This window comes from Caenorhabditis remanei, chromosome II (genome assembly GCF_010183535.1).
Source record: "Caenorhabditis remanei strain PX506 chromosome II, whole genome shotgun sequence".
In the NCBI taxonomy this organism is placed as follows: Eukaryota; Metazoa; Nematoda; class Chromadorea; order Rhabditida; family Rhabditidae; genus Caenorhabditis; species Caenorhabditis remanei.
The window spans coordinates 4284703-4295597 of record NC_071329.1 but is presented as its reverse complement, the minus strand read 5'-3'; the positions used below and the strand labels follow the sequence as shown (position 1 = coordinate 4295597).

Below are 10895 nucleotides of genomic sequence, written 5' to 3'. Positions count from 1 at the left end.
CTCGATTAGTCATGTGTCTCTAACGTGTCACAACTCATATTGGCATGACACGAGGTAAATATTACATCCTGATGCTTATCTCTAACGAACTCATCCTGAGGACCGAAGCTTTTATCACTTTTCATTTCTCACGTTAATTTCTCACGTCGACTGGGTAAAACTGAGATCAAAAATCCAGTTCATCTTATATGTAACAGTGATTTTTCGTCGACTTTTCAGGTTTGGTTTGATCAACGGGCTAACAAAAGATAACAGTACGTATCATCGTTTTCTTCTTTTTATTTGATGTGACTTGAAACAAAAATCGGTGTGGAAATCTGTTATCAAAGGTTATCAACTTACAATGAACTAGAAAGATCTGAGGGTAAACATCAAAATAAAACTGGTTTGATAGCAGTTCTTTGTGAGTATAAAACCCCTTCTAAAGTCACCAGTAGATATCGCAATCATGTCGTTGGTGCTGAATCAAGAAAGTACTGAGCCGTTGGGGATGTCGATATTCGCTCAAACAATTTTGAAGATTGCAATGGAGGAGGGGGATTTTATTAGTGAGCAGACGATGAGTAAGTTTTAGACCTGATACTTAATTTTACTATTAGATACGGAAATTTTCAGAAGAGTTGGAAGAGATGGTTCAGCCGGCGTTGTTGCCGGGGAAATACTCTGCTGCATCACCTGGAAGAGTTGAGATCACACGTGAGCTTTCAGAGAGAATTTTGGATTCTTCTAGCTCATACAAATCATATTATTTTTACAGAAGAACAACTCGAGTCTGTCAAAACTGTGTGTGATGTTGTCAAGGGGCTGGTTGATGCGGGTAGTTTCATATCCGAAAAACTTGGAAAGTACCTGGGACCAATTGGAACAGTGGCCGGTGTTGTCAAGGATATCATCGACTTTTTCAAGGAGGAAGAGGAGGATCCTGTGATGAAAGAGTTGGGAGAGTTGAAGAAACAATTGACTGCGGTAGGTCAACTTGGGTAGAACTTTTTCGAGATAATTGGGATGATGGAATGTTGTTATTGTGCTCTTTGTTATCGACCAGAGTTGCAGGGAATTCCGACTTCCGACTTATCGATAAAAACTTTTCGCTTTCATCTCTTGCCTACAAAAGGCTCACGGCTCCCCAGTCGTTTCGAAAAACTATAACCCTATATTTCAGCTCTCTCAAAAAATGACAGCCCAATTCGACGACCTGAAATCGTTCATCGTTGAGCAAAACTTCTATGATGTAAGTCTCACTAACCTCTCAGACAGTATGCCAACTATCTCAGAGATACACTACCGTGATGTCTACACTGTTCATGTACATGCTGGACACGATGAACGAGCGATCGAAAAAGTCGGTGACTCTATTCGCGGAGGTCTATAATGAGAGCAAACCGCAGAAGTTGGTTTATGTAAGTGGACTCTCTAGAGGAACCTTGAATACATGGAATTTTAGGAAATGTTATCAAAACTGGAACAGGAGTCGACAAACCCTTTGAAGTGGGCTATGAAAGGTGACAACCTGCAGAGCAAGGCGACGTTCAAAAAGTGGAAGGGAATTCTGGAGGGTGTGCTCACGGAGGCGGTAGGGACTAGCTTAGCTTCTTACCTGCACTGAGAACTTTCAGCTATTCCTAGAAGTTTATGCTTCGGGTCTTCTTCCGGATGTAGACTCCTATGGTGTTAACAAGATACTCGAGAAAATCGCGCGGTACCAAGAACTTTGCAAGGAATGGGACGCTTATTACTTGGTGAGATGCTCCGGAAGTTACAATAACTTTTCAAGAATGCAATTTCAGACAACACCCAACTACTGGCCAGCGGGTGTTGAGAAACTTGTGAACGACGTTCAGGAGAACAAGTCTCTGGATAGCAAGGATGATAAAGTTGACGCGGTTTGGAAGGGTATCGAATCGATTCATACGAAGTGAGTGTGCATACTTGCAAACCGGGCCGGCGTGTAACTCTCTTCAAACTCAATATTATGCGCTGAAAAATATACCAAAACGTAGATCTCGGCGAGTTCCATGCAAGAGAACTGCTATGGCCAGGATGGCTATTCGGTAACATGGGCTAGAATGACTTTTTTGGCGTGTTTGGCTTTTTTAACGGCCCGTGGCATACTAGCCATCCGGCCCGTAGCAGGTCACGGATATAGAACTCGCCGAGGTCTATGTTCTGGTATGTTTTTCAGTTTTTAATATTACATTTTAAAGGGGGACACCGGTATTCTAAACATTAAGATTTTTCATACTTGTCAAAAATCGGGCCGGGCCGAAATTTCTCTCGGCCCGGCCCGGCCCGGTCGGCCCGGATTCAAAAATGGGTACCCATTTTTACCAATTTTTTTTGAAATTTTTCGAAAAAAAAACAGTAAAAATGCTTAAATTATCATTACATATTCACATTTTGATTCAATTTTAAATGTTTATTCGAAAACTATACTTTTTTCAAAAAATTTCCAAAAAAAATTCAAAAACTCAAAATGTTTTGAAAAAATGTTTCAAAACGGGCCGAGCGGGCCGGGCCGGGCCACGGGCCGGGCCGGGCCGGGCCGAGATTTTTCCTGATTTTGGCCCGGCCTGGCCCGGCCCGTGACAAGTATGAGATTTTTGATATGGATCGACTCAGAATTTTGTAGAAAAGAGAAAAGTCCCTTGGAGCCAGGTCCGAAAATTAGTCTAAAACGAGTATTTTACCTTGAAATATAAGGTAAATCTTCACGGCGAGAGACCCTTTGTGACACTTTGAGGCCTCATAACTAGTTTTATGCTAATTTCCGGACATGGCTCCCAGAGACTTTTCTCTTTTCTACAAAATTCTGAGTTGATCCATATCAAAAATCTTAATGTTTAGAATACCGGTGTCCCCGTTTAAGCGAGTTACACGGGGCCCGTTTCCGCCCGTTTGCATGTATGGGTTGTTATGAATCTGCCCTTCTTTCAGCTCCAAGTTCTTCGCGATCTGCCTCCCCAATGCTCATATCTGGAGATACTACAAACAATTCGACTCCCAAGCGATCGTTTCCGATCGCGAAGGATTTGTCATCATTGTCTATCGATCAACGGGGAAACCCGTCCGTGACAGAGAATGGCTCAAAAACTATATGAGTACGGAGATGAAGCTGACACGAGAGGTCGAAGGTTGGCAGTGGAATCACTGGTCAATAGTGAGAACTCACTTGCAGCAGAATAAGGTTGATAAGAACGGGAAGTTTTTTGGCACGTTCTATTTGGTTGTGGCGCAGAAGAAAGACTTCATTGCGGTCAGATATTCGGATATTGATGGCTGGGAGTATGGACCAGGATTCTTTACATTCGATTCGCAGTTGTTGGCTCATGATGGGTTGACCAGATCCTTCTTCCCAATGTTTTATCTTTTGGGCGACTAATTGCGCTCGATCGAGCACGCTCGCAAAAATTAGAGTTTTTCTGTTACTTAAAATAAACTTGTTTAAAGGAGATGCAAACAAACTCAGAACAAAATGTGATCGAAATTGTGATCGGCAGAGAAATGTTCATATCAAATTACAGTACCGAACAAAAATGTATCAACTTTGGCTGTTTTCAGTGGAAAATGACCAACTTTCGGTGTCACCTGATTGTCTGATAAACTTAATTTTGTACAGGTTGAACAGAGGAAAAATATCATTTTTTTGTAGGGACACTACCATGAAAGTTATAGGTTGTCAAAGTGAACATCTCCAAAATTTCGCTAATTTGCATTGAAATTAGTCGATTTCAGGGAGTAATAATAATAATAATAATAATAATAATAATTTATTACGTCCGCAAGGGTACGTGATTGATACCAATATGCATGAGTTCAATTTGTCCGTGTTCCAGTTTCTCGTATTCGTAGCACTAATTCAACTTTTTCTTTTTCTTATTTCTTGGAACAAATGCTTTTTCGAGGATGATTGGAGATAAATTAGCATCTTCGTAACTCTTAAACTTGATCCCCAACAGTTCAAGAGCTACCATTTGACAGGGAAATATCATAACGAACTCTCGGAAAATTATCCATGTCCTGCGTCTATGTCTCTTAGTTTTCTTCTTACGATCTTTCCGTTGTTGTTTCCGTTGTTTCAGCTTCTGCTTTCTTTTCTGTTCTGCCTTTGCCCGCTTTTCAACCCATTCTTCTATCTGCTCACTCACATTATCCTTGACTTGCTCTCTTAGTTCAGCTATTCTCATCCGTTCGTGTTGTAGGACTTGTTCGCGAAATCGGGGGTTTTCACGACACGCCTTTTCCATAGCTTTCACCATTCCTTCTGCGATACGTCTAGCGGCTTCATCGACCAACTTTTCTATATTCCAATCATCCAGTCCCATTTCGTTGCCCGTTTGATTCCTTACGTTTTGCTAACAAATGCTCGAACGACCTCCCATGAATGAAAACGAAACGGGGAATGCCCAAAATGGGTTTCTTTATCTGTAACTTTCATTGTAGTGTTCATACAAAAGAATGGTCAACTACAGAACTGATGTACTATTTTTGCTCTGTCCAACCCATATAAACTTGAGTTTATCGGACAATCAGGTGACACTGTCAACGTTGGTCATTTTCCACTGAAAACAGCCAAAGTTGATAACCTTTTTGTCCGGTACTGTAGCTGATATAGCAAAACCGATGTTCCTGGGAAAGTAACCGAAAATAAAAAAATAAACTCTAAATGGGATCCGATCCCCAGACTATTCGCGCATGGGTGCAAAAGCGGTATCCACTGTGCCACGCGGTCGGACAATGTGTCCACAACCTCAAGGCTATTATTAGAGTGGCGGCGCCCGATCAGAATCCAAAACCCTCCTTACCTTCCCAAAAATCCAGAGAATCTTCCTTCAGCCAAACCGTTCATAGGGGAGGGGAAAATCGAGTACTGACGAGGTGTGGATTTGGCAAGCGGGGTCAATAGGGTGACACGTGGAGATCGTGGCAAAATCGATTTTAAATCCACGTGTTTAATTTGACGTTTAAAATATAAAATTTCGAAATTGTTTCTACTGGCGCGTCTTTGCCGCTATATTGCTACAACTTAAATCGATAAAAAAAAGCAATTTTCATACCAAAACCGAAAAAACATATGTCAACATCAAAAACTGGGTGGAAAAATAAACAATCTCTACTTCTTCAACATATCCATATAAGCTCCTGTCAACAGATCACTCTCCGGAATCGCCAACATCTCTCTCAACTCGTGAGCCAACTTCTCTCCGTGCTCTGGTGTCTCCTCTGGTTTCAGACAAACTTCCAACTCCATAAAGTCTCCCAATCCGTCGACACGATCGATATGGATACGAGTTTGATCGTGAAGAACGAGAGTTCGTGTCTTTTTCACTTCTCCTTTCAGTCCCATTGATGATTGAAGTGAGAGTTTCAGCGAGTCGAGAATCTCGGCTGGCACGTCGAATTTGTTGAAATTAGAGAGTTTCGGACCGGCGACATCCGGACGATCGTACCAGATCAACTCGGTTCGCGCCTGGAAACAAAATTGTGGTTTTTGAGATTTTTTCACAAAAAAGAGGGTAAAATGGACACTTTTAACTCGGAAAAATTGAAATGTCGACTTTTTTGTACAGGAAATTGGATCTTTTTGGAGTCGAATTGATCAAAAAGTGGCATAATTTGCATTTTTTGAAGAAAAGTTTGAATTTTTCAGATTCGGTCCATTTTTAGTCAAGTCTGATTAACATTTTATGGAAATACTCAAGCTCCGCCCACTTTTCGGTCAATTTCTGGAAAAAACCTATATTTCGGGCGGAAATCTGTGAATTTTTCCGAATTTTTACTTGAAAAGTTCGAAGCTCCGCCCATTTTTTCAGTTTTGCCGCATTGTTTATTCAAGGTTTTTGTTCATTTTTGGTACAATTTTATTGGAAAACAGTTGAGCTCCGCCCACTTTCAGGAAAAAATCCGAAATTTCGGACGGAAATCAGTGAATTTCTCCGAGTTATCACTCGAAAAGTTTGAACCTCCGCCCATTTTTAGCCCACGCCCACTTTTGCAGTTTTCCCGCATGCTTTTCAAGAAAAATCGCTCAAAAGGCTTCAAAAATCGATTTTCTGGCAGAATATGATGGTTTTGACTTCGAAAATAGACCAAATTTGATGAAAAACTACAAAAAAATCACTTAAAAAGCGAAAATTGGGCGGAAATTCAATAAAATTACTCGAATTTTTTACTTTTTCGATTCCGCACAGCCCCCGCTCAAACTACGCGGCAATTCTGCAAAAACCAAACTTTATTTCTGCAATTCTTTCTATTTCTAATCTTGAAAAGTGCCCTCTTACCACTCCATTCTCCTCAACGCTGCGCATCTTGAGGCGGCCGTTCGGTGACTCGTAAAAGATGTCATGCTGCCTGTAATAAACAAGTTTTATGTCTTTAAACTGTGCAAAAATCTGAAAATTTCACGATTTCACTTGCAGAAATTTAGAAAATTCCGAGTTTTCACCTGATTTTGGGAGGAATTTTCGATTTTTTAGTCATTTTTCTTAAATTTTTTTTGCTTTTTCTCCTGAAAATGATTAACTGGAACTCACTTGAGAATAGTGGGTTGCTTTCCAGCGATCTCCACGGCGCGACGAACAGTTTCGTCGTGGTTTTGCACTTTCGCCTTGATTTCCACGTTTCTCGACATTTTAGAGAGGTTTTTCAGCAATTTTAGGCTGAAAATCATGAATTTATCACTGATTTTATATAGTTTCCTGAAAATAACCAACGAAATCGGTTGATTTTTCGCCGAAAACTGATAAGAATAGGTAAATGACGAATTCGTTGAAAATTAAATTCAAACGCGCAATTTTAGCGGGTCTCGGGGACTAACTTTGGGTTCCTAGGCCACCATCCGTGTACTCCTCTCGGATTACTTTAACGACGTCGAACAATAAAGAGTTGTCATGTGTTTATCCCATGAAATCCGTTTGTTTTTGTTAGTTTTTTTTGATTTTTTTTACTGAAAATCGATGGAAAATGGGCGGAGACTAGAGAGAATGCTGAAAATAGGTGAGAATTGTGGAATTATTGGTAAAAATTCTGAAAAGTTTGGTGTCGTCCGAAAAATTTTAAAAAGTTGAGAAAGTTTCTGTTGAAATAGATGGAAATAGTGATTTATAGGTAATTTGAGGCTAGAAAATCGATTTTTCCGAAAATTCCTGCCCCGGAAACGCGATTTTTGACGTATTTTGAGACGGAATGAGTAATGTTGGGCAAATTCTAGAAAATATGTTTTAAAAATTGAAATAAATTTCAAAACTTCATTTTAGACTGAAATACAGCGATTTTAATCAGAAACAAACTTTAAAACTGGATTTTTCAGCAAATTACAGCTAGAAAAGTGAGTTTTTATGTTTATTGAATGAAAAAATCATTTTCAGGAAAGTTTTCATCAAAAATAGTTTCAAAACGCATGCTTCCGATAAATTTGACTTTAAGAACTCAAATCTCTGACAAAAAACACAAGTTTGAGACAATTCTCGAGTTAAAATTACAAATTTTGATAACATTTTGAAAAAAACTAAAAACATTGTTTTCTTTTGGAAAAACCTATTCAAAAACGCTTAAAATTGTAATTTTAGCCAAATTCCAGCTTTAAGTCTGGATTTTTCACATAATTTTATCTAAAAAACGGGGTTTTCTGCCTTTTTCAGTGGAAATTTTTTTTTTTTCAAAACAAATTTTTCGAGATAATCAGCTAAAATCAGACTTGTCACGGGCCGGGCCGGGCCAAAATCAGGAAAAATCTCGGCCCGGCCCGGCCCGCTCGGCTCGTTTTGAAACATTTTGAGTTTTGGAACTTTTTTTTGAAATTTTTTGAAAAAAGTATAGTTTTCGAATAAACATTTAAAATTGAATCAAAATGTGAATATGTAAAATAATTTAAGCATTTTTACTCTTTTTTTTTCGAAAAATTTCAAAAAAAAATTTCGTAAAAATGGGTACCCATTTTTGAATCCGGACCGGCCGATTTTTGACAAGTCTGGCTAAAATACCCTAAAATAGCCACTGATGCGCAAATAAAACCTTAAAAAGTATGTTTACTAAATATATCTCATATTTTCTCGCTCCAAAATAGTTTTCCGTTAAAAAGTCTGATTTTCCAGTTAGATTCTTGTGAAAAACTCATTTTCACTCAAAATCCAGGTAAAACTCATAAATTTCATCACAAAAATGTGATATATTTACCAACAAAAAGAGTTTCACACGATCACAGACACGTCCTCCTCCTTCTCTTTCTCTCCTGTTGCCCCCATCCAATACCACCACAATGAAAGCAAACATTGAATCCGCGTGAGCGGAAGTTCGAGTGAAACTTTTACTTCTTCACCAACGTTTTATTGATTTTTCGAGGAGGATTTCATTAAAATTCTAAAATTCTTGGGATTTCTAGTTGAAAAATGCCGCAATTTAGTCTGAAAATTGCTTAAAACCCGGGCTTTCACTTAATTTTGATCGTTTTCAGATTTAAAACTGGATTTTGGCAAAAACCTGCAATTTCAAGCGTTTTTGAACAGGTTTTTTTTATTTGGAAATTTTATCAAAATTTGTAATTTCAACTCGAAAATTGTCTGAAATTCGAATTTTTTAAGTCAAATTTATCGGAAACATGCGTCTTGAAACAGTTTCAGATGAATGTTCTTTCAATAAACACAAAAACTTACTTTCCCAACTGTAATTTGCTGAAAAACTCAATTTTTAAGCTGGTTTCTGACAGATATTGCTCTATTTCAATCTAAAATAAGTGTTTTGAAATTTATTTCAATTTTTAAAACATATTTTCTAGAATTTGCCCAAAATTACTCATTTCGTCTCAAAATTCGTCAAAAATCGCGTTTCCTGAGCTGGAATTTTACGAAAAATTGATATTTTAGCATCAAATTTCCTATAAATCACTATTTCCATCTATTTCAACAAAAATTATCTTCACCTTTTATAGTTTTCGAACGGCATCGAATTTTCCATAATTTTTACCAATAATTCAACAATTCTTACCTATTTTCAGCATTCTCTCTAGTCTCCGCCCATTTTCCATCGATTTCAGCAAAAAAAATCACAATAAACTAACAAAAACAAACGGATTTCATGGGATAAACACATGACAACTATTCAATCAATTTACTCATTTCGTCTCAAAATTTCTCAAAAATCGCGTTTTCGGGGGTCATTTTCTGGTCAAAAAAGCGGAATTTCGATTAAAATCACTTTGAGTCTGCTAAAAAAACTGTTTTTTCCAACGATTTATTGCATTTTCAGCCGATTTTAAGGTTTTTAGTTTTTAATGATGAAGCTTTTCCAAACGACACTTTTCTGGATTTTCAAACTAATTTCCTACCGTTTTCGACAATTTCAAGACGCTCTTTGGAATCTATTCGAAAATTTGTATAGAAATTTCGACGCTGGCCTAGAAACATAATAAAGAAAGTTCGGCCAGAGCACTGACCACTGTGACGCAATTTTCGTCTTGCAAATTCGCGTTTCAAATCATATTAGGACAACCCGCGTCTTACAACCGCGCTCTACCGAAACCGATGAAAATTGTGTGCAAAATTGAGAGACTTAGAGAAAAAGAGACAAGGGAATTTCTGTGGAGCGCAGTTGTAAGAGCTGTGGCGAGCTAATATTCTTAGATTTTTTCGGAGTCTTTCGGATTTTTTGATTTTCAGATAATTTTTCTGACATGTTTATGTGAACTTCAAACGTATTCAGACATAATTACGTAACAGAACATCACCCTTCCCTTCTCTTTTTTTCAAAAAAGTGAATACTTCCCTCTCTCTTCTCACTTTCTCTCTCCTGCCTAGTCTAGTCTACAGAGATCTCCACAACAGATACTAATACAAAATGATGATGAGAGGAGGCTATTGCGACATGTATAGAGAGGCAGCAGCTTCTTCAAGTTTTCCAGTACTTTTTTCCCTTTTGCGTTCGTTTAGCTAGCTATCGATTTTTCTGGTCAAATAACATCCAATTTCTCGAAAAAACGCGTCGCAGGTGCGCCAGATAATCCTAAAATTCAGCGAATGGATCCAAAAATTGCCCCAAAACCTCAAAATTTGAAAAAAAAAACTGCGCGTCTCAGGTGCTCCAGCCACTATTAAAACAGTTTCATTCTCACTGTACAGGCCTAGAACCTTCAAAAAGTGCATCTTCGCCTTCTCCTGCGATCTTGAAACCGTTTTGATATTAACTGGCGCGTCTTGGACGCGTTTTTAGTCGATTTCCTCTCATTTTCAGTGAATTCTGAGCTATCTGGCGCGCTTTTGTCGCGTTTTCACGGCTTTTTTTTTGAAAATCACGTCCGATTCGCGGGTTTTCAGTGAAATTTTGAGATTTTGGGTCTGGCGCACCTTTGACGCGTTTTTCTGAAGTTTCTGATTTTCACCACTTTCCGACTGTCTGGCGCACCTTTGACGCTCTTTTTTTTTTCAGAATTCCAACTGCCTTTCCGGTGTTTTCTATCGATTTTCACAGTTTTTCCACCAACTGGCGCACCTTTGACGCGTTTTTTGAAGTTTTAGTTTCAGTGCAATTTTCATCACTTTCTGGCTGTCTGGCGCATCTTTGTTCAGAATTTTCAGAATTCTCTCTCCGTTTTCGGTATTTTCTATCTATTTTCACAGTTTTTCCACTATCTGGCGCACCTTTGACGCGTTTTTCAGAAGTTCCTGATTTTCACCATTTTTTGACTGTCTGGGGCACCTTTGACGCATTTTTTCTGAATTCTCACTTTCTTTCCGGTGTTTTCAATCGATTTTCACCGTTTTTCAAACTGTCTGGCGCACCTTTGACGCGTTTTTCAGAATTCTCACTCCCTTTCCAGTGTTTTCTATCGATTTTCACAGTTTTTCTACTATCTGGTGCGCCTTTGACGCGCTTTTTTCTTCGCAGTTCCATTTCCAACATTGCTG

The 10895-nt window shown here is 38.6% G+C and overlaps 2 protein-coding genes across 2 annotated transcripts; one reads left to right on the top strand and one right to left on the bottom strand.

The window, feature by feature from the left end:
* Nucleotides 1–448: 448 nt before the first annotated feature.
* Nucleotides 449–3379, top strand: GCK72_004465 (uncharacterized protein; the record flags this gene model as incomplete). The annotated part of the gene is made up of 9 exons (XM_003101030.2): nucleotides 449–563; nucleotides 616–696; nucleotides 758–966; nucleotides 1163–1231; nucleotides 1275–1400; nucleotides 1445–1573; nucleotides 1617–1739; nucleotides 1788–1915; nucleotides 2935–3379. 9 exons carry the CDS (start codon nucleotides 449–451, stop codon nucleotides 3377–3379), a joined length of 1425 nt encoding a protein of 474 aa, XP_003101078.2.
* A 1731-nt stretch (nucleotides 3380–5110) lies between these two features.
* On the bottom strand, nucleotides 5111–6628 carry GCK72_004464 (uncharacterized protein; the record flags this gene model as incomplete). The annotated part of the gene is made up of 3 exons (XM_003101041.2): nucleotides 5111–5467; nucleotides 6279–6348; nucleotides 6531–6628. The coding sequence occupies 3 exons, from the start codon at nucleotides 6626–6628 to the stop codon at nucleotides 5111–5113; spliced, it is 525 nt and encodes a 174-aa protein (XP_003101089.2).
* Between the last annotated feature and the right edge of the window lie 4267 nt (nucleotides 6629–10895).